A 24,678-nucleotide genomic window follows, 5' to 3' on the forward strand; every position below is an offset into this window, starting at 1 on the left:
AGGCATTAGAAAAAAACAATAAACAAAAAGATTCAGCCAGTAGTGGCATTGTGATACATTTGTTTACTCAGTCCACTCAGGGCCAGGTTAGAAATCCAGTCTTCTTGCTGGAACAGAAACATGAGGCAGCGGCTGTTCATTGAGCCCTCAGAAAGTAGGTCTGCCTGGGTTGTGAGACAAGGTGATGTTTCCGAATGATGTGAGGGTCCCACTGTGAGATGTAGAAGAGAATTAAGTCTGGCTATTTTTTTCTGCCCCAAAACAAAATGGATCCAGCTATCTTTGGAAGTCTTTGGGAGAATTCCCCAGAAAAATTGTTCCAATAGGCCTCTCCCACACTAAGATCATCATTAGCATTCTAATAATCATTGTGGTTATTAAGTGCTTACTATGTGCCAAACACTCTACTACGTGCTGGAGTAAATACAAGATAATCAGGTCCTACATGGGGCTTACAATCTAATTAGAAGGGAGACATTAAATTCCTTTTTTAAAGTTGAGGAAACTGAGGCTCAGAGCATCCAAGTGATTTGCCCAAGGTCACACAGCAGGTAACTGGTGGAGCTGGGATTAGAACCTAGGTCCTCTGATTCCCAGTCAGGTGTTCTTTCCACTAGGCCAACTGCTCTGTTGTAGTGACCTGGGTAAAATGACTGACATTTGATAAGCTAACTGTTATTTGTGCAGGCTATGCTTGAAAGTTTCATATCTGGCTGAGGGTAAGGAACCGCCTCTTCCCCGTGATTAAGAAAGGCCTGGAATCAATCCAGCCTCCTCCCACAGTGATCACTCAACTTCCCTCATACTTCCTGGGTGTATGCTCAGCCCTCCCTGCCCAGACTACTAACTATTCATCAAATAGCTCATGGTTCCTAGCCTTAATCCTGAATTTGAGGCTTTTGGTTTCCCTCTTATTTTCACTATTTTCTTTTCCATTTAAGAATCCATTTAATGCCAAGTGCTGAATTCATTCATTCAATAGTATTTATTGAGCACTATGTGCAGAGCACTGTACTAGGTGTTTGGAATGTACAAATCGGTAACAGATAGAGACAGTCCCTGCCCTTTGATGGAATTAACACCATGTACCATCCCTGCTTAATTTGTGCCAAGCATGCTACTCAGCACTGGGGTAAATACAAGGTAATTAGGGTGGACACATCTTGTCCCATATGGAGCTCACCATTTAAGAAGCAGGGAGTAAGATTTAATCCCCACTTTACAGATGAGAAAACTGAGTCCCAGAGAAGGTAAATGACTTGCCCACAGTCACACAGCAGACCAGTAGAGCCGGGATTAGAAACCAGGTCCTCTAACTCCCAGCCAATGTACTTTACACTAGGCCATGCAGCTTTGGTTTGATAAGGGCTTTGCGATAGGGGAAGTAGTGGTCTGTCGAAAAGGAGTTCCAGGTCAGAGGATGGGCACAGAGTCAGTGGTGAGAAAGAGAAGAATAAGGTGCCAAGATAGGTTGGCATTAGAGAGGAGAAAAGTAACAGGGCTCGGTTATAGTAGGAGATTAGCAAGGTAAAGTAGGAGGGGCTGAGCTGATTTATACCTTAAAACCAATGGTGAGGAGTTTGTTTGATGGATGGGTGACGATTGGAGGTTTTTGAAGAGAGGGGAGATGTAGAGTGAATTTTTTTTTTTAAATGATCCAGACAGCAGAGTAAAGAGGGGAGAGACAGGAGGTAGGGAGGCAGTGATGCTGCAGTCAAGATGGGATATAAGTGTTTGGATCAATGTGATGGCAGTTTCAGTGGTGAGGAAAAGGTTGAGTTTACCGATGTTGCGAAGGTAGAACTGACAGGATTTAGTAACAGACTGAATAGGTTGGTCAAATGAAAGATGAGTCAAGGATAATGTCAGGGTTAGAAACTTAAAGAATAGTGTTATCTACAGTTATGGGATAGAAAATCAATGACTTGCAAATATGTGGGAGAATCCATACATGTCTGTTGCACTTAGTATTGTGCTCTGCACACGGAAGCGTTCAGTAAATATGATTGAATGACTTAGATGAACATAATAATAATGTTGGTATTTGTTAAATGCTTACTATGTGCAGAGCACTGTTCTAAGCACTGGGGGAGATACAGGGTAATCAGGTTGTCCCACTTGAGGCTCACAGTCTTAAACCCCATTTTACAGATGAGGTAACTGAGGCACAGAGAAGTTAAGTGACTTGCCCAAGTGGCAGAGCTGGGATTAGACTGTAAACCCGTCAAATGGCAGGGACTGTCTCTATCTGTTGTTGACTTGTTCATTCCAAGCGCTTAGTACAGTGCTCTGCACATAGTAAGCACTCAATAAATACTATTGAATGAATGAATTAGAACCCATGACCTCTGACTCCCAAGCCTGGGCTCTTTCCACTGAGCTACGCTGAATGGAGTTCTGTACTATTTATTGATAACTGGCCACATTTCAGGTGGGGTAGGGCACCCATACACTAATCAGCCTCTATTGCCCAGGAGTTTATAATCAGTCTCCATTTTAGTAATTTTGATTCTTTGCTCCCTCTTCCATGATATTCCTACCTCTATGCTCCACCCTTCTGCTTGCAGGAAAATAGGAATAAATAAAGATATTGACTTTGATTTGAGGAGACTTCCCATTCTCCTTCTTGGTTATCTATTTCTTGGTTCAGCGATACCCCTTAAAATTAGAGGACAAACTAGCACATTTGGAAGTTTTATTTAGGTAAGCTTTATTTTCAGAGCTCTCTGAAAATAAATTTAAAGTGAATTATGTCTATAAAAAGTTTACACTCTTCCTTGATGAAATAAGTCCCTTTTCTAAGTGTGGATTAAGGACTACATCAGAATTCATAGCCTTGAATCTACCCCATCATTATTAAAAAAAGAAATCCACATTTTCTTTTATAGCTGAAATTTAAGGGGATGGAAAAGACTTGTCTTATTTTAATAAGAACCAAACTCTTGCTGAAATGTCTGTTTGTAAATCAAAATGCAGTTATTTAACCAAACCTTTTAAACTACTACTATCCATTTCCCCCATTTCAATATGAAACAAAATGCTCCACTTCATGACATTTGACTTTGCCCAGGTTTTTCTTTTTTACTTCATTAAAAAGATACCACTAATGCCCTATAAGAGATTCCTCTTGAGCCTTTGCTTGTTCAGAGAAGGAGCGTGGCTTGGTGGAAAGAGCCCGGGCTTGGGAGTCAGAGGTCATGGGTTTGAATCCCACTCTGCCCGTTGTCAGCTGTGTGACTGTGGGCAAGTCACTTCACTTCTCTGTGCCTCAGTTCCCTCATCTGTAAAATGGGGATGAAGACTGTGAGCCTCACGTGGGACAACCTCATTCCCCTGTATCTACCCCAGTGCTTAGAACAGTGCTCTGCACGAAGTGAGCGCTTAACAAATACCCACATTATTATTATTATTATTGTTTCAACCATTTGGCCAGCTCTGAGGCAGTTGTCTCTGAGATCAGAGTGGGGATAGAGGGGTCAGGTAACTTTCCATCCACTGTTCCTACTCTCCAGCCCCCTCAGGACAGTTGGAAGAAAGTCATTTGGGTTGTTATAATAATCAAAACAACTGTGGTTTTAAAGTACTATGCTGAGTATTGTCCTAAAGCACTGTGGTAAAGATGAGATAAGCAGTTTGAACACACTCATGGTCTTAGGGGGAGGGAGAATAGGTATTTAGTCCCCATTTTACAGATGAGAAGATTGAGGAACAGAGAAGTTAAGTGACTTGCTCAAGTGCACACAGCAGGCAAGTGGTGGAGTCAGGATTAGAACCCGGGTCCCCTGACTCCTAGGCAGGTGCAGGTTCCACGGATCTGTTGGAATGGATGTGGGAGAAAGAAAACAGAGGAAAACAGATTGTGGATCACACTGTCCACAGGCATCTGTCCACATCTGAGTTCTGAATTCTCACTCATCTCCTGGTTTCTAAAAAATGGGCCTTTCAAGTCGATATCCCATGGATTGTCAGTATTAGAGTTTAGGAGACATCTTTAACACAGGCATAAAGAAACAGATTGCATAGCTATAAAAGAAACATAAGTATAATAATGTTGGAATTTGTTAAGCGCTTACTATGTGCTGAGCACTGTTCTAAGTGCTGGGGTAGATACAGGATAATCCGGTTGTCCCACGTGAGGCTCACAATCTTAATCCCCATTTTACAGATGAGGGAACTGAGGCACAGAGAAGTTAAGTGACTTGCCCACAGTCACACAGCTGACAAGAGGCAGAGTCAGGATTCGACCCCGGTACTTACTGGGTGTTGAGCAAAGTGCAAACCGCTTGGGAGAGTACAATACAGCAGAGTTGTTGGACAAGTTCACTGTCACACAGGTGACAAGTATATTTTACAGGAACCTGTTATTAACTTTAGCTTTTCAAGAATTCATTAAAATAGTTATTTCCAGACACCAGAGCAGAAATAAAGAACATTAAGAATGTACTAGACAATATGATTTTAAAATTACTCTTAGCTGCTTTGAACCACTTTACAGAGGGTGAACCTTTAGAGATACTAAACAAAGCATCTAGACTATAGTTTGGAACAATAGACAGATCTTTTTCTCTTCAGCCGATTATACACCTTTTGCAAATGTCTAACATGGCTATTCTCTATTTGCCCCTGCTAAGGTAGCACTTTATTTATTGTAGGAAAGAAACTGGGTCACTGAGGCTAAAAGAAACTAATGTAGTTTAGGACCATTCATAGTGATGTGAGGTCTGGAATTTGGAAAGCAAAGAGGTGCTGCAATCTCGTTTGGTTAGTGCAAGAATTGCAGAATCATAAGTGACAGCTCACTGGTAAATCCAGAGGATTGGGGGAATTTGATGTAATGGTATATTTATTCTTATTCAAAGGCCTCTGTAGTTGAGAAGGCTTCAGAGCCCTCCCAGGGCTATGTTCAGGTAAGGTGTAGGTGAGGAGCTGGGTTAGGGGAGGACAGGAAGTTTTATGAAACTTGAAAAGGAACATTTCCCTAAAACACAGCTGCAACACTCTGAATGCTGAAGTCTGAAACAAAATGGGGTTAAAGTCTTCATTTTTCTCCATTTTTGAAGTACATGTTCATAGAATTATCCTGAAATAAAAAGGATTTCCCTTTAGAGTTTAGGTAATTCATAGATTTCCATAAAATAGATAGTTTAGCATTATTTATAAAGAGCGAATGGGATTCACTGCTTTGGCTTTGAGGGACCAGGATCATTTGTCTAATTCTGTTTTGTTTCAGGGAATAGGCAAGGTATTTGTAGACTCTAGCGCTTTGCAATTTACTATGAAAGCTGGAAAATTTACATGCACTTTCTATAGACCCTATAGAGTAGAAACCTTTAAGGGGATAAGCCTGGACTTGGGTTCCTGTGGTGTGCAGAATAATGTATTATGCATTTGGATGTTCAAAAAATTAGTGGACCTGTTCCTTGCCCACAAGGCTCTCACAGTGGCTCTTGGAGTCTAGAGAAGGAGGAAGTATTAAAGGAACGGCCTGTGGGAATTTTTTCATGCTGTTTGTGAGAAGCATTGACTCCTTCAGACCACTAGGTGTCAATAATAATAATAATAATAGTAGTAATTATGGTACTTGTTAAGCACTTCGTATGTGTTAAGCACCATTCTAAGCACTAGGGTAGATACAAGTTAATCAGGTTGAACACAGTCTCTGTCCCACCTGAGGATCACAGCCTTAATCCCCATTTTATAGATGAGGTAACTGAGGCCCAGAGAAATGAAGTGACTTGCCCAAGGTCATAAAGCAGACATGTGGGGGAGCAGGGATTAGAACCCAGTTCCTTCTGACTTCTGGGCCCGGGATCTATTTATTAAGCCATGCTGCTTCTTAATCCAGAGTTTGGCAAACTCTGGCCAGCCATCAGGGTCCAGCCTGCGAAGAGATTGATTCTGACATATCAATAATCAGTGAGTGGTATTTATTGAGCACGCAATCAATCAGTGGTATTTACCGGAAACTCGTTGTGGGCAGGGAACGTGTTTGTTAGAGTGTACTATTGTACTCTCCCACAGGTTAGTACAGTGCTCTGAACCCTAAACTCTCAAATATAATTAATTCAATTCTTTATTTTTTTTAATGGCACTTGTTGAGCACTTTGTGCCAGGCACTCTTCTAAGCAGTGGAGTTGATACAAGTTGGTCATATTCGACCTAGTCCGTGTCCCACTTGGGACTCATAGTTTTTTAATCCCCATTTTACCTATGAAGTAACTGAGGTCCAAAGAAGCTAAATGACGTACCCAAGATCACTCAGCAGGTGGTCAGGATTAGAATCCAGATCCTTCTGACTCCCAGGCTCATGCTTTATCCATTAGGCCACACTGCTTCTCTGTGTATCATAGAGAAGCAGAATGGTATAGAGAAACAGTATGGTGTAGTGGATAGAGCACGGGCCTGAGAGTCAGGAGGTCATGGGTTCTAATCCCAGCTATGCCACTTTTCTGCTGTGTGACCTTGAGAAGTCCCTTCACTTTGGGCCTCAGTTACCTCATCTGTAAATGGGGATTCAGATGGTGAGTCCTATATGGGACAAAAATCAATGTAATCACCTTGTATCTCCCCCAGTGTTTAGAACAGTGCTTGGTACATAGTACATACTTAACAAATACCATTATTACTAAGAGTTGGGCAAGTAGAATACAATAGAATTCACAGGTGCAATCTCTGCACACAAGGAGGGTGTGGGGTGGGGTGAGTTTCAAAGTGTTTATATAGCCAAGTGCATAGGTGATGCAGAGGGGAGGGTAAATAGGGGAAATAAATGATGGCTTAGTCAGAGCACCCCACAAAGTATTTAGATTACAGTTAAATCCAAAATTAAATCAAGTCTCTTCTCAGGGATTTTACAATCTAACAGGGAAAACTGACCGATTTAAGCAAATGTCAGAAGGGAAAATTTAAAAAAAGAAAAAAAGAGATACAGCTATTGGTAATAGAAGTATGGTAGAATAACAAGAATAATGATGTAAATTGAGATTGTGCCTAAGTGCTAAAGATATAGAAACAAAACTGATAAGTGTAGCTTTTGGATGGATGCTATTTAGGAATATGGAACTTAATGGGGAAATATCTCCAAGGGGAGATGGATTTTTAGGAGGGCTTTGAAGATGGGAAAGGCTGTGGTATAGTAGATGTGAAGGCGAACATTTGTTCATGGCAAGAGAAAGGTCAGCAGAGGGAGAATGAAGAGTGTGATCTGAAAGCCAATGATCAAGGGTTTCTATTTGATGTAGAGAAAAATGGGTAACCATTGGAAGTTTCTGAGGAGTGGAAAGATGTGCTGAATGATGTTTTAAAAAATTGAAGTGGGCAGCTGAGTGAACTATTGGAGAGGGAGAGTATTGGAGAGGCAGGGAGACCAGAGAGCAGACTGATAAAGTAGCCTATGACATCTTATACAGAATATAATGAGTACTTCAACTAGGGTGGTAGCTGGTTATATAATGAGGAAAGTTCAGATCTGGGAAATGCTGTGAAATAGTATTAAATAATTGTGGTATTTAAGTGTTTACGCCAAGTGCTGTACTAAGCGCTGAGGTAGATACCCGATAGTCAAGTCCCACAAGGAGCTTACAATCTAAGAAGGAGGGAGAACAGGTATTGAATCCCCATTTTGCATATGAGGGAACTGAGTCATAGATAAATTAAGTGATTTGCCCAAGATTACATAGCACGTATGTGATGGAGCTGGGATTAGAACCCAGGTGGGGAAGCAGTGTGGACTAGTGGGTAAAGCATGGGCCTGGGAGCCAGAGGATCTGACTTTTAATCCTGTCTCCACCACTTGTCTGCTGTGTGACTCTGGGCAAGTCACTTAAGTTTCCTGTGCCTCATTTCCTCAACTGTAAAATGGGGTTTCAATATAATAATAATGTGGGTATTTGTTAAGCGCTTACTATGTGCCGAGCACTGTTCTAAGCGCTGAGATAGACAGGGGAATCAGGTCGTCCCACGTGGGGCTCACAGTCTTAATCCCCATTTTTAGATGAGGTAACTGAGGCACCAAGAAGTGAAGTGACTTGTCCAAAGTCACACAGCTGACAAGTGGCCGAGCCAGAATTCGAACCCATGACCGCTGACTCCAAAGCCCGTGCTCTTTCCACTGAGCCATGCTGCTTCTCTAATATCTGTTCTCCCTCCTTTGTGACTGAGAGTTCCATGTGCAACAGGGACTGTGTCCCACATGTTTAACTTGTATCTATCCTAGCACTTAAGCACTTATTATGTGTTGTGCACTAACAAATACCTTGTTTTTTTTCCCAAAAAAATGGTCCGTGACTCCTGGGCTGATGCTGTTTCCATTAAGCCACACTATGACTGGGTAGACATGAGAATGGAAATTTATTAAGGAATCAAGGATATGCCAAGGTTATGGGTTTCTAGGATAGGGCATATCATGATCTGGACTGTGGTAAAGTAGGAAGGAGGAGAGTATTTGGGAGGGAAGAAAAATGGTTTGGATATCTATCCTTGAGGTAACTCTGCTATATTGAACTAACTCTTACTCTCTGATTAATGCAGTAGTCTTCATGCAGTAACTGCTCATTTAATATGATTGATTTGAGATTATAGAAAGGGTAGGCTAGTGAGGTAGATTTGGGAATCGTCTGCATGGAAGTGATAGGTGCAGCCATGGAAGAGAAGTTTTCCAAGGGAGTGATGTCCAAAATGAGAAGAGTAGGGTAGTCATGGTAATAGCATTTCTTGAGCTCCCCTTGGGTGCTGTGCAACACTCGAAGTACTTAGAAAATTTCAGCAGAATACTGAGATCGGTTTCCTGCCCACAAGAATCTTGTACTCCAATGGGAGAGGCAGACATCAAGCCTAGATAATAAACAGGGTGATTAGAATGAATAGAGCACACAATTCATAATTATAGGCATTGAAGATGGGTATAAATAAGTTCTAGATGACCCAGAAACAGAGCTTAGTAGAAAGGCTCATTTTTTTGTGTAGGATAGTAGTTTGGACAAATGATAGAATTTTTCACATAATGCAATATAGCAGTAGGATGTGCCACAGAAACAGGCTTACCCTAAATGTGAATTATTAGCTTTGCTTTTCAGTCAGTCAATTCCATTCAATCAGTGGTATGCATTGTATACTTCATAATTATGGCATTTTTTAAGCACGTACTATGTGCCAGGCACTGTACTAAGGGCTGACTGTATGTGGCCCAGTGTTCCTAGAGCTTGGCAGAGTACAATACAACAGAGTTGGTAGATGTGTTCCCTGACAATAATGTGCTTAATCTAGAGGGGGAGATGGGCACTAATATAAATGATTTATAATAAACTATAGGTATGCACATCAGTGCTGTGGGGCAAATAACCAACGCCCAAAGGGTACAGATTCAAGAGCACAGATGACATAGAAGGGAGAAGGTTCCAGGGAAAAGAGGGCTTAATAGAGGAAATCCTCTTGGAGGAGATGTGACCTTAAGAAAGTTTTGCAGGTGGGGAGAATGGTAGTCTGGCCTATATGGGGGGGTGGGGGGCATTCCAGGACAGAGGGAGGATGTGGGGAAGGGGTTGGCGGCAAGTTAGATGACATGGGGGCACCTTTTCATTAATAAAAATGGAAAGAAATGTAAAAAGAGTTAGCATAATAATGGTATTTAAGGGCTTACTAGGTGTCAAGTACTATACAAAACATGGTGGTAGATACAAGCAAATCAGGCTGGACACAGCTCTTCTCCCATGTGGGGTTATAGTCTCAGTCCCCATTTTGCAAATGAGGAAACTGAGACACAGAGAAGTAAAGTGACTTGCCCAAGGTTACACAGCAAACAAGCAACAGAGCCAGAATTAGAACCTATGATCTTCTGACTTCCAAGCCAGTGCTCCATCCACTACACCATGCTGCTTCTCTCATCTATCAGTAAAATTAAAACTGGAGAGGAATAAGGTAGAACTGCTCAATTGTTTAGGGAACATTCATCTGGAATGAATCTTAGATGAGCAAAATCACCAATGAGTGAAATCCAAATTTTCTTCAGGATTGAAACCCTTCTCTGAGGTAGCTGGATAGGCTGGAATAAGTTCAGTAGGAATGAAAAAGATCTGAATTTAAGGAAACTCTCCTGGAGTGTTAATTTGTCGTCTTTTAATAAAACTAGAAGTCAATTTCCTTAATGCTAAGATAATAATAATAAAGTTGGTATTTGTTAAGCGCTTACTATGTGCAGAGCACTGTTCTAAGCGCTGGGGTAGATACAGGGTAATCAGGTTGTCCCTCGTGAGGATCACAGTCTTAATCCCCATTTTACAGATGAGGTCACTGAGGCACAGAGAAGTTAAGTGACTTGCCCACAGTCACACAGCTGACAAGTGGCGGAGCTGGGATTCGAACCCATGACCTCTGACTCCCAAGCCCATGCTCTTTCCACTGAGCCACGCTGCTTCTCTAAGATGATAAATCTCCCTCTGATGACGTTTAGGGAAATGTTGTTATTCCTATTTGAGTTATGCCAGATGAAGTACTCACGGCAAATCCCTGGTTGCCCTTGTGAGGCTCCATTTGAACATGCACATGGGGTTGTAGATCAGAGCTGAACGGCACAAATCATTCATTCGTATTTAATGAACATTTACTGTGTGCAGAGCACTCTAATAAGTACTTGGGAGAGTATACTACAACAATAAGTTACATTTTATTGTCTGCCCACAATGAGCGTACAGTTAGAGGGAAGAGACGTTTTGTGAGATGGAACTTTACAAAAAACATGCTCAGAATTTCATCTCTGCAGTATTTTTCAGGATCTGGCTTTTCTGACGCATCTACATGTCACATAAACTCTGTACCCCATAAAATCTGTTTTTCATTAAGGATTTTTAAAAATGGTATTTGTTAAGCTCTTACTGTGTGTCAAACCTGTTCTAAGCATTTAGGCAGATACAAGTTTATCAGGTAGGGCTCAATTCCAATTCCACATGGGACTCACAAGTCTAAGTAGGATGGAGAATAAGCATTAAATTCCCATTTTATAGATGAGAAAACAGAGGCACAAAGAAGCAAAGTGACTTGTTCAAGGTCACAATGCAGGCTAGTGGCAGAAATCAGATTAGAACCCACATCCTGAGACTCCCATGCCCTTTCCACTACACTGAGCAGCTGCTTTAAAGAAAAAGATCCAAAGCGAACAAAAAGAAAACATTTCTCTGCCTTAGTTTCCTCATCTGTAGAATGGAGATGAACTAACTGAAATGGGTCACCAGGAAACAGAGCTGTTAAAATGTTGCTATTAAAGTACTATTAAAATGCTTTGAGGTTTCAGTTTGAAGGGCATTTTGAAATGAGAAATGCATTATTGTGGGGCTCTGAATGGCCTGCTGAAGGTCAAAGGCAAAATGGCAGTTTTCAGTCAGTTGTCCTTTCTAGCGTGTTTATGCTGTTCCTCTCATTTAAGGGAGGGCTATTCCTAGGAGATCTTTTTCTGACTGACATAGACTCGGAGTTAATGTGGTAGGGAATGTAAAGCTAGAGTTTATTTTTCTCAGGGAGGCACTTCCTACTATGACCTTGTTAGAAATGAATCATCTCCTCAGTGAGGACCCTGGCTCCCCTTCATCTAGAACCATCCCAACATCCATGAAAATGAACAGAGAGAGTCTATTCTATAGCTATTCAAAATGGAGATTGAGCACAATCAACCAACTTCAGGACTTCACTAAAGAAGTTGTGGTTTTGCAATGAGTTTGGCTGATTGGCCAGCGCCATGGTAACCAGTTGCACCATTTGGGAGCACTCGTGTGCTTAACCGCACAAAACTGCACCTCTTCCTTTTCTAACTCAACTACATGAAGAAAAACAGAAGTACACAGAATAGAAGAAACCACAAAAGTAGCAAATATATTAAGATGTAGCTCTGCAAATTGAGTTTTTAGTTGAATAGATCCATTTTCTCCTTGGTGCATGAGAGGGCACAGCGCACCCTACCCAGCCTGTTCGTTCCTTCAGTTGTGTTTGTTGAGTGCTTACTGGGTACAAAGCACTGTACTAAGCGCTTGGGAGAGTACAGATAAATGGACACATTCCCTACCTACAGCAAGCTTACAGTCTAGAGGGGGAGGCAGAAATTCATATAAATTAGAGATATGTAAATAAATGTTGTGGGGCTGGGAGAGGGAGATGAATAAAGGGAGCAAGTTAGGGTGACGGGACAAGAGAGGAGGGCTTAGACTGGGAAGTACTTTTGGAGGAAATGTATCTCAGTAAGGCTTTGAAGGGCGGTGTCTCATTTTGGGCCTCCAAGGCCTTGTATATTACATATGTTTATAGAAGAGAATATGTGGGACAATTTGGGCAATTTGTCAAGCTTTGCAGTTCATTCCTTTTCACTGTTAATGTTTTCAGCTGCTGTCCGCCTGCCATTGAATATCTCTCTGAAAAGTGAGAAGTGTCGATTAGGTAGCATCATTATAAATCCTCTTTGGCTCTGATGGCTTTTTTTCTCCTTTAGTCCATTTAAAAATTGTATTACTAATTTATTTTTATCTCTGAGAAAATAGAAAATTGAATTTAACCTGGAAACCCTCCTGGACGCTAGTAGGACTTCATAAAAAAAGAACCAATCTGTTATATGGGCAGAAAATATGTCAGGGAAGGCCTCTTGGAGGAGATGTGTCTTCAATAAGGCTTTGAAGTGGGGGAGAGTAATCTCCTGATATGAGAAGGGAGGGAGTTTCAGGCCAGAGGCAGGACGTGGGCGAGAGGTCGACGGTGAGATAGATGAGATCGAAACACAGTGAGAACATAGCATTCTCAGAGTGAAGTGTGTGGGCTGGGTTGTAGTGGGAGAGTAGTTAAGATGAGGTAGGAGGAGGAAAGGTGATTGAGTGCTTTAAAAGCCAATGGTGAGGAGTTTCTGTTTGATGCGGAGGTGGATGGGCAACCACTGGAGGTTCTTAAGGAGTGGGGAAACATGGCCTGAATATTTTAGTGGAAAAATGATCCAGACAGCAGAGTGAAGTATGGACACAGTAAGTGCTTAATAAATTGACTAAACAGTGAAACAATAAAACACTAAAATAATATAAAAGATAAGGAAAGATGCACAGTGCACAAAATAAAATAGACTGGAGTGAGCAAAGACAGTCTGGGAGGTCAGCAAGATACAGTAATCATGGCAGGAAATAAGCGATTGGATTAATATTGTAGCAGTTTGGATGAGGAGGAAAGGGACAATTTTAGCGATGATATGAAGGCTGAACTGACAGGATTTTGTGATGGATTGAATATATGTGTTGAATGAGGGAGGAATCAAGGATCACGCCAACTTTACTGGCTCATTCATTGTCATATTTATTGAGTACGTGCAGTGCTCTGTATGCAGAGCACTGAATTTAGCACTTGGGAGAGTACAATAAAACAATAGACACATTCTCTGCCCACAGTGAGCTTAAAGTCTAGAGTGGGGGAGACAGACACTATTATAAATAAATACATTTACAGAGATGTACATAAATGCTGTGGAGCTGGGAGGGGGAAATAATAATTATGGTATTAGTTAAGCGCTTACTATGTGCAAAGCACTGTTTTAAGCACTGGGGGGATACAAGATAATCAGGTTGTCCCAAGTGGACATTAGTCCCCATTTTACAGATGAGGTAACTGAGGCACGGAGAAGTTAAGTGACTTGCCCAAAGTCACACAGCTGACAAGTGGCAGAGCTGGAATTAGAACCCATGACCTCTGACACCCAAGCCTGGGCTCTTTCCATGGAGCCACGATGCTTGGGAGTGAGTCAGGGCAATGCAGAAGGGAGTGGGAGAAGAGGAAAGTGGTGTGGGGAGGCTTAGGGAAGGCCTCCTGGTGATGTGCCTTCAATATGACTTTGAAGCGGTTGAGAGTAATTGGCAGTTGGATTTGAGGAGGGAGGGCATTCCAGGCCAGAGGCAGGATATGGGCAAGGGTTCGGCAGCAAAATAGGCAAAATTTGAGGTGTGGTGAGAAGGTTAACATTAGAGGAGCGAAGTGTGTGGGCTGGGTTGTAGGAGAGTGGCGAGGTGAGGTAGGAGGTGGTAAATTGATGGAATGCTTTAAAGCTAATGGTGTGGAGTTTTTGTTTTAATGCAGAGGTAGATGGGCAACCACTGGAGTTTTTTGAGGAGTGGGGAAACATGCCCTGAATGTTTTTGTAGGATAATGATTTGGGCAGCAGAGTGCAGTATTTACTGGAGTGGGGAGAGGCAAGAGCCTGGAAGGTCAGGAAGGAGGCTGATGCGGTAATCCATACAGGTTAAGATGAGTGATTGTATTGACGTAGTACCAGTTTAGGATGGAGAGGAAAGGGTAGATTTTGGCTTTGTTGTGAAGGTGGGACAGGAAGGCTTTGGAGTCAGGAAGGATGGTGGTGCTTTATACAGTGGTGGGAAAGTCAAAGGGAGGACAGGGTTTTGGTGGCAAGATAGGAAGTTCTGTTTTAGATATGTTAAGTTTGAGGTTATGGCAGGACATCCAAGTAGAGATGTGTTGAAGGCAGGAGAAAATGTGAGAGTGCAAAGAGGGAGAGAGATCAGGTCTGGAGAGATAGATTTCAGTATCATCCACGAAGAGGTGGTAGTTGAAGTCATGTGAGCAAATGAGTTCTCCAAGGGAGTATGTGTAAATGGAGAAGAGAGGGGGACCCAGAACTGAACCTTGAGGGATTCCCACAGTTAGGGGATGGGAAGCAGAGGAGGAGCCCATGAAAGAGACTGAAGTGAGTAGCCAGAGAGAGAGGAGGAGAACCAGGAGAGGATAATGTCAGTAAAGCCCAGGTTGGATAACATTTCCAGGCAAAGGGGGTGGTCAACAGTGTCAAAGGCATCTGAGGTGTCAAGGAGGATTAGGATGGAGTGGAGGCTGTTGGATTTGCCAAGAAAGAGATCATTAGTGACCTCTGAGAATGCAGTTCCTGTGGGGTGAAGAGGACTGAAGCCAGATTGGAAGGGGTTAAGGAGAGAATTGAAAAAGAGAAATTTGAGATAGTGGGTGTAGACAATTTGCTTAAGGACTTTGGAGAGGAAAGGAAGAGGGAGATGGAATAATAACTGGAGGAAACTGTGGGATCAAGGGAGGGTTTTTTGTTTTTTTTTAGAATGGGGAGAAATGGGAGTGTTTGAAAGCAGTGGGGAAAAAGCCACCGGAGAGCAGTTGAAGATAGATGTGTCTAACAACTCTGTTATATTGTACCTTCCCAAGTGCTTAGAACAGTGTTCTGCATGCGTGAAGTGTCAGTAAATACAATTAATTGGGGAGCGGCACCTTGTGACAAGCCAGCACTGAATGTAGACGTTTATAAGCTCATAATCAGGTAAGGAGAATTACAGTAGATGAAGCAAATGCAATTGTTCTGCCTTGGTGGGATGGATCGAGGAAGGAATGTGCTTCAGGAGGAATTGTGCTTCAATTCCTCCCTCATTTGTGTCTTCATTTGTGTCTCCACCAAACTATCCTGTTGATAGGTAGCCTCTGCTTCTGCTTGTATTTGTCTGGCTTTATAATATATGTGCTATACTCTGTCTATAGTAGTAATATGCTTAGTATGAATCCAAAGGTATTCTGTCTAAAGTAGTAATATGCTTAGCAGCATTAATCTAAAAGCATAGGGAGGACAGAAGGAAGGGAAAATAGGGTATAAGTCTTCCAGGTTGAGAAATGATCTTAGCTGGGCTTTGAAGATGGGGAGAGTGGTGGTGTATTGGGATGATGAAGGGGAAGGGAGCTCCAGGTAGAAAGGATGTGAGCGAGGGGTCGAAGTTGAGAAGGACAAGATCGAGGCCCAGGAAGTAGGTTGGTCTTGAAGGAGCCTAGTGTGTGGGTTGGGTTATGGTGGGAGAAGAGCCAGTTCTAATTCTCACCTGTTGTTTTTCCCAGTGCTTAGTACAGTGCTCTGCACACAGTAAACGCCATGAATACATTACTAGTACAAGGAACTTATGCCCTATTGGGGAACGCACACATAAAAGTATTGACAAGTAGAGTGATCAAAAGAAATACATTGAGCAGACATATAGAATGGGATAAATAAGTTTGTAAGTGCTGGAGTCGGCTGAAGGGATCATATGGTTCGGGATGATGCAAAATTAATTGGAGTAACTTTCGTTGGAGAAGGTGAATCTTTGTAGTGGTTTGACTGGGGAAAGATCTGTGGGCTGTCTGATTCATTCTTTCAATCATATTTATTGAATGCTTACTGTGTGCAGAGCACTGTACTAAGCACTTGGAAAGTACAATTTGGCAACAGAGACAATCCCTACTCAACAACGGGCTCACAGTCTAGAAGCCAGAGAATGTGAGGACAGATGAAGTTTCAAGCCAGGAAAATAATAATAATTATGGTATTTGTTAAGCGCTTACTATGTATTAAGTACTGGAGTTAATACAAGCAAATCAGGTTGGACACAGTCCCTTGTCCCACATAGGGCTCACAGTCTCAATCCCCATTTTATAGATAAGGTAACTGAGGCACAGAGAAGTGAAGTGACTTGCCCAAGGTCACACAGTAGACAAGTGGTGGAGCCAGGATTAGAACCCATGACCTGATTTCCAGGACTGTGCTCTATCTACTATGCCAAGAGTAGGGGGCAGAGGTGGAAGAGTAGAGTCTGAGATACAGCTAGAGGGCTGTGTGGGAGGCACAAAGCAGGTCGGGGAATAGCGGGTGAAGAGAGCAGGTAGGGTAGGTAAGGTGGGGCCAGATGGTGAAGAGACTTGAAGCTGATTTTGAAGAGTTTTCATTTGATGTGAAGAGACCCAGGGACCCAGGGATGTGAGCCAAGTGATGCTTCAGGAAGATGATCCATGCAGGAGTGTGTAGTAGAAACTGGATAGGGAAGATGTTGGGAGACCACCAGTGAGCACGCTTATGCTATAATCTAGCCAAGACAGCCAGAGCTTATAATAATAATACTCATAATGGTGGTATTTTTTAAGGGCTTACTATGTGCCAAGCACTTTCCTAAGCATTGGAGTAGATACAACACAATCAGATCAGATACAGTCCCTGTCCCACATGGGGCTCCCAGCCTAAGCAGAAGTGAGAAGAGGTAATGAATGACTCCCCATTTTAAAAATGAGGAAACTGAGGCTTAGAGAATTTAGGTGACTGGCGTAAAGGTTACACAGTGGGCAAGTGGCAGAGTCATGATTAGGCCCCAAGTGGAAAAAGTTAGGGTGGAGAGGAAAGAACAGATATGGGAGATGTGGTGCAGGGAAAACTGACAAGAATCTGTGCCTGGTACACGGTTGTACAAACCTTGGAAGTGGGCTTGTCACCAAGTCTTAACAAGCAGCGTGGCCTTGAAAAACAGATTGACCTGCTGAAAAGAGCATGGCCTTGGGAGGTAGAGGACCTGGGTTCTAATCCCAGCTCTGTTACTTAATACCTGTTGTGTGACATTGGGCAAGTCACTTAACTTCTCTATGCCTCAGTTTCCACATCTGTAAGATGTGGATTGAGACTGTGAGCCCCACATGGGACAATCTGATTACCTTGTATTTACCCCAGCACTTAGAACAGTGCTTGGCACATAACCTTAAATACCATAATTATTATTAAAATGGGAATTTGATACCTGTTCTCTCACCTATTTAAGTTGTGAGCCAGGAGCAGCACAGGCTTGGGAGTCAGAGGTCATGGGTTCTAATTCCGGATTCGCCACTTGTCTGCTGTGTGACCTTGGGGAAGTCACTTAAATTCTCTATGCCTCTGTAACATCATCTGAAAATGGGGATTGAGACTGTGGGCTCCGGGTGGGACAATCTGATTACCTTGTAGTTACCCCAGCGCTTAGAACAGTGCTTGGCACATAGTAAGCGCTTAACAAATACTGTAATAATTATTATTAAAATGGGAATTTGATACCTGTTTGCCATCTACATAGATTGTGAGCCCCATGTCGGAGAGGGACTGAATGCAATATTTATATACTATATCTACTCCAGCACATTTTTATGGTGGTACTTATGTGCTTAGTATATCCCAGGTGCTGTATTAATTGCTGGGGTAGATACAAGAGCAGCGTGGCTCAGTGGAAAGAGCCTGGGCTTAGGAGTCCTCCTCCAAGAGGCGTTCCCAGACTGAGCTCCTCTTCCCCCTCTACTCCCTCTGCCATCCCCCCTTTACCTCTCCACAGCTAAAGCCTCATTTTCCCCTTTTCCCTCTGCTCCTCCACCTCTCCCTTCCCATCCCCACAGCACTGTACTCGTCCGCTCAACTGTATATATTTTCGTTACCCTATTTATTTTGTTAATGAATTGTACATCGCCTTGATTCTGTTTAGTTGCCATTGTTTTTACGAGATGTTCTTCCCCTTGACGCTGTTTATTGCCATTGTTCTTGTCTGTCCGTCTCCCCCGATTAGACCGTAAGCCCGTCAAACGACAGGGACTGTCTCTATCTGTTGCCGACTTGTTCATCCCAAGCGCTTAGTACAGTGCTCTGCACATAGTAAGCGCTCAATAAATACTATTGAATGAATGAATGAATGAGTCAGAGGTCATGGGTTTGACCCCTGGCTCTGCCACTTGTCAGCTGTGTGACGGTGGGCAAGTCACTTAACTTCTCTGTGCCTCAGTTACCTCATCTGTAAAATGGGGATTAACTGTGAGCCTCATGTGGGACGACCTGATTACCCTGAGCCTCATGTGGGATGACCTGATTACCCTGTATCTCCCCCAGCGCTTAGAACAGTGTTCTGCACATAGTAAGTGATTAACAAATACCAACATTATTATTATTATAATCCACTTGGACACAGATTCTGTTCCACATAAGTCTGTTTTAATCTTATTTTGACAGATAAAGTAACTGAGGCACGTGTAGTTAAGTGATTTGCCCAAGGTCACACAACAGATATGGAGCCAGTATTAGAACCCAGTTCCTTTGACTCGAAGGTCCGTACTCTTCTCCCTAGACCAAACTGCTTCTGAACTTAGTACAAGGATTGATTCATATCAGCACTTAATACTATTATTATTGCCAGAATCTGGATCTATTGATGATGTCAAATGTTACCAATAAATTTATGAAAATTATAGAGGTTTTCGTGCTGTTCCTTGTACTTCTGTATTTTGCATGCAGAATAGATCATGTTCTCTCTTCCTCGCTGCAGGATAGGAAAATTAGGGCCAATTACACCCCACACACAACTGGTGGTAAGTGCAAATACATGGCAACAGATAATTTCAGGTATTTATTGGGTCATTCTTGTTGAATCAGTAATTTGTGGGGAGCTTCATGTGGGAGTTTGAGCTTACAGACATTTTGCATTGGGAAAGAAACAAATTGGGAAAGCTAAATTTGTAGCAACAGTTGAATATTGGAATAAGGAAGCTTTCAAAGTTCCATGCCCTATGATATGAATTTTCATCTTTTTAATTTGCCTAATCAGCTCATATGGTCTGGTAACAGGACTGTAACAAGCTGTGACATGATATTTTGTTTTTGGTGTTATGGTGCCACCTACTGAACTCTTCTAAATATGATTGTGCCTGTGTAATGAAGTTATAGAGAACCCATTCATAATCTGAGTTTAGCCTGAAATTTGGAATCGAGAATAATAGTAATAACAGGGAAGCGGTTTGGCCTAGGGATGCAGCCTGACCTAGTGGAAAGAATCGTAAGAGCTGGGTTCTAATTCAGGTCCACCATCTTATCTGCTATATGACGTTGGGTGCATAATTTAACTCCTCTCTGCTTCATTTACCTCATTTATAAAATGGGGATTAAGACTGACTCCCATGTGGAACATGGACTGTTGTCCAACCTAATTAACTTGTTTCTATCCCAGCACTTAGAACATGCCTGTTATATAGTAAGCACCTAACAAATACCATAAAAAAATGGGGAGCTATGAACTGAATGTCTTTTCAAAAAAATGATCCAGGCAGTGCAGTGAAATCAGTATATGAGGGGAGAGAGGCAGGAGGCAGGGAAGACAGTGAGGAGGCAGATGATGATAATCATAATAAAAATTCTGGTACTTTTTAAGTGCTTACTATGTGCCAAGCACTGTTCTAAATGCTGGGGTAGATGTAAGCCTGGTATGGGGAGGGAGTGTCTGTCTCTATTTCTGAATTGTACTTTCCAAGCACTTAGTACAGTGCTCTGCACACAGTAAGCACTCAATAAATACAACTGAACAAGTGAATAAATTAATTAGGTTGGGCACAGTTCAAGTCTCACATGAGACTTGTCTTAATCCCCATTTTACTAGGGCACAGAAAAGTGGAATGACTCACCCAAAGTCATAGAGCAGATAAGTGGCAGACCTGGGATTAGAAAATTATCAGGATTAGAAGGATACAAGGTTACCAGGTCGGTTATGTTCCCCCTTCAGCATAGGGCTGACAGTCTAGGTAGGAGGGAATAGGATTTAATCCCCATTTTATGGGTGAGGTAACTGAGGCCCAGGGAAATAAAGTGACTTGCCCAGACGCCATAGAAGACAAGTGATGGAGCCAGAATTAGAACCCAGGTCCTCTGCCTCCCAGGCCAGGCTGCAGAAGGAGTAGTTGAGGCAGAATATGGTAAGTGCGTATATCAGCATTGCAGCAGTTTGGATGGAGACGAAAGGGAGGATTCCAGAAATATTGGAGAGGTAGAAGGGACAGAATTGGTGACAGACTGAATATATGGGTTGAATGTTACAGATAGGTGAAACAATAACATTTTAAGGTGTGTACATAAGTGTTACAGGAGTGAGGAGTGAAGTGTGGAGAATTTGAATACCCAAATGCCTAGGGAATCCAGAAGTGTTGAAGTATTGAGAGGTGGGAAAATAGCATTGTGGGCAGGGAATGTTTCTGTTAATTGTTGTATTGTACTCTCCCAAGTGCTTAGCACAGTGTTGTGCACACAGTAAGCACTCAGTAAATGATTGAACGAATGAATGAGTTATTAGTCAGCGATGGTTTCCTAGAGGAGATGTGATTTCAGAAAGTTCTGGAAAATGGGGAGGGTAGTGGTTTACTGGATGGGGAGCTACACCCAATAAAGGGGCAGAAGTAATAGGTGGGTATGGTTCATTTACTTGTTTTGAGGTGTATATACTCTATAATTCTATTAATATTGATGCTGTTGGTGTCTGCTTGCTTGTTTTGATGTCTGTCTCCCCCTGCTTCTTGACTGTAAGCCTGCTGTGGGCAGGGATTGTCTATTGCTGAATTGTACTTTCCAAGCACTTAGTACAGTGCTCTGCACTCAGTAAGCCCTCAACAAATACGATTGAATGAATGAATTTCCTCTTGGAGAGGATGAGCCTTGAGCTTGTTGCAGCTCTGGACAGGACCCTCTATGGACAAATGGACACAAGTTCCCCAGCATTCCCAGTGAGGGATGATAGGCCTTCTGCACATCTTGTGGTTCTATGGGACTGTGGACATCTCTTCCATGAGTTAGGCTGGAGGGTGGACCCTGTAGGTCCAGAAACCCAGTGGTGAGGCAGTTCTGGCCTGTGTGGTTTGAAATTTGCATATTCTGAAAGTAGATGGCTTTGATTTTTGCCTTAACTCATACATCCGCATAAAGTGTATGATCAGCAAGTGCTCCCCTAAGTGCAAGCTTGTAGCATCAAGGACCGTGTCTTTAGGATTTAATTTTATGTGGTGGCTAGACCAGGGTTGTGTTCTGGGGATCCAGCTAGCAAGTACCATTGGGAGTGATGGATTGAGGTGGAGAGAGCAGTAGGAGTTTGGAATGAATAAAAAAAGCAAACCCTCCCCATTGTAAGGGGGAAGGATTATATTTCTATAGTGGTTGTGAAATGAATGCTCTCAGTATCCTACTCCTTGGGCTCATAGACTATTCTCTTCCTCCTTCTCTTGAAGCATCATGGCTTAGTGGAAAGAGCACAGGCCTGGGTGTCAGAGGACTTGATTTCTAGTCCTGACTCTGCCACATGCTTTTTGTGTGACCTTGGGCAAGCCACTTAATTTCTCTGTGCCTCAGTTTCCTCATCTGTAAAATAGGGATTCAATATCTGTTCCCCCTCCTGCTTACACGGGGAGTCTCCTGTGGGAGACTGTGTGAATTGTGTCTGACCTGATTATCTTATAGTCTTATATCTGCCCCAGCATGTAGTACAGTGCTTGGAACCTAGTAAATTCTTAATACTATCTTATTATTGTTGTTATACTCAATCTAAATGACAGCTCTGCTGGTACAGGCATATCTTGACTACTGTATTAGTCTCCTCACCAACCTCCCTATCTCCCGTCTCTCTCCTCTCCAGTCCATATTTCATTGTGCTGCCCACACCGTCTTTCTAAAATGTCATAGTGTACACTTTGAGAAAACTGAAACCTTCAAGTGTGATCTCCCTAACATCACTCCTGCTCCTCTCCAATCCCTCCCTCCTCCTGCCCCTTCTTCAACTCTTCCATCTTTCCCAGCAGTAACTCAAGAGAAGATCTCCTGCCTTCCTTCTGAAGCCACTCCCTCCACATGTGCAACTGACTCCATTCCTCACACCTTGTCAAAGCATTTGCCCACTCCCTTCTTCCCTCCCGAGCCCCATCTTCAGCTGTTCACTCTACAGTGACTTTTTCCCCAATGTTTTTGAACATGCCCTTGTCTCCCTTGACCCCATGGCTCCCTCCAGTTATTGCCCCATCTCCCTACCATTCTTCTCCAAACTCCTGAGGGAGTCATCAAATCCTGCTAACTCTAGTTCCTCTGCCCCAATTCTCTCTTTAACCCCCTCCAATCTGTCTTTTGTCCACTCCACTCAACAGAAACAACCCGCTCAAAGGTCAGAAGTCGTCTCTATTGTCAAATCCTCTACTCTATCCAAATCCTCCTCAGCCACCTTTGACACTGTTGACCATCCCCTTCTCCTGGAAACATTATCCAGCCTTGGCTTCACAGACACTACCCTCTCCTGGTTCTCCTCCTACCTCTCTGGATGCTCATTGTCATCCCTTTCATGGGCTCCTCCTCTGCCTCCTACTCCCCTAAGTGTGGGAGTACTCAAGGATCTGTTCTTGTTCCCCTTCTAATCTCCATCTACACCCACTCCCTTGGAGAATTAATTTTTATCCTATATTTCAACTACCACCTCTACTCAGGTGATTCCCAAATCTACATCTCCAGGCCTGATCTCCCTCCCTTTCTGAAATCTCACATTTTCTCCTCTTTTCAAGACATCTCTACTTGGATGTCTTGGGCAGGGAATGCACCTACTAACTCTGCTATATTGCACATTCCAAAGCACTTAGTACAGTATTCTGCACACAGTAAGCATTCAGTAAATACAACTGACCTTCTACACTAAGTACCAGAACAACCACTAGCTCTTCTGTACATATTGACTAACATAATCTATAATTTAAACACCATTTTACGTACGTATCCTCTGCTACTTCCTTCTATCTGTATTATTTTAGCGTCTGACTCCCACTCCACTAGACTAATTCTCTTTGGTGTAGAAGACACATCTACCAAGTATATTGTAGTCTCCCAGTTGCTCTGCCCACAGTAGGCACTCAATCAATACAACTGATTGATTTTTAGGAAAGTGGTGGGTGAAGAATAATGGTTTCATGTGATATTTTCCTAGCTTGGCATAACAGTATGGTTGGAAGACTCTTGTGGGTGAAGTTATTACTTTTTAAATGGTATTAAGTAATTATGTACTAAGTGCTGGGGTAGGTAATAAGATAATGTCCCTATCCCACAAGGGGCTCACAGTCTTAATCATTATTTTACGGATGAGGTAACTGAGACCCAGAGAAGTTATTTCCCAAAGTCACACAGCAGAGAGGTGCTGGGGCTAGGATTGGAGCCCAGATCTCCTGACTTCTAGGCCCATGCTCTCTCCAATAAGCCAAGCTGCTTCTCCAAAATTATAAGAAATTTCATTGTTATTTACACTTCAAAGAGATATGTTTCTCTTTTGACTGGACATGAAATCATTCCTCATTCTTTAACTCAGATTCTTATTGGGATTTTGGGGGATAAATTCATTTTAACATTTTTTTTCTACTGTTTGCTGTTTCCTTTCGAGTCCTAATAATAATGTTGGTATTTAAGTGCTTACTATGTGCCAAGCACTGTTCTAAGCGCTGGGGTAGACACAGGGGAATCAGGTTGTCCCATGTGGGGCTCACAGTCTTAATCCCCATTTTACAGATGAGGTAACTGAGGCACCGAGAAGTGAAGTGACTTGCCCAAAGTCACACAGCTGACAAGTGGCCGAGCCGGGATTCAAACCCATGACCTCTGACTCCAAAGCCCGGGCTCTTTCCACCGAGCCACGCTGCTTCTCTAAGCAGCGTGAGTCCTGTCCCAGATGACATGGCTTTTCCTGGGAACTGTTGAGGAAGTATTATTCATTAACCAACACCATTTCCTGGAAAGTCATTGATTGTGTTTTTTCTAATTATAGCAATAACAATGCATTTGATTTTCTATTAATCTATAACTTTTTGTTTTGCAGGGCAAACCACAAGCCTGCCTTCTAATGGTAAGGTTTTTTTTAAAATTTATAGTATTGTAACAATTGAATTACTGTATATACTTCTAGGAATCTTTTTTTTATGTTGATGAAATGTCTAAATGTTGTCTAAAGGCAAATGGTTTAACTGCAGAAGTTTTCCTAACATGAATATTACTTTATTGTGGCTGTCACATGGAAAGAGAGAATCAAAAGTTGGACGCCTCCATTCTGCAACTCCTGAAGAGTC

General features: G+C 42.5%; 1 protein-coding gene across 12 annotated transcripts in view; it reads left to right on the forward strand.

Moving 5' to 3' along the window:
* PTPRC (protein tyrosine phosphatase receptor type C) overlaps positions 1-24,678 on the forward strand; it is a 168,783-nt gene that overhangs the window by 60,963 nt on the left and 83,142 nt on the right. For all 12 annotated transcript variants that reach the window (XM_029062918.2, XM_029062917.2, XM_029062920.2 and 9 more), the window contains one exon: positions 24,432-24,458. In XM_029062918.2, the coding sequence (XP_028918751.1) occupies positions 24,432-24,458 (27 nt within the window). The remainder of the gene's footprint in view (positions 1-24,431; positions 24,459-24,678) is intronic.

The sequence above is a fragment of the Ornithorhynchus anatinus genome, chromosome 4, assembly GCF_004115215.2.
Source record: "Ornithorhynchus anatinus isolate Pmale09 chromosome 4, mOrnAna1.pri.v4, whole genome shotgun sequence".
In the NCBI taxonomy this organism is placed as follows: Eukaryota; Metazoa; Chordata; class Mammalia; order Monotremata; family Ornithorhynchidae; genus Ornithorhynchus; species Ornithorhynchus anatinus.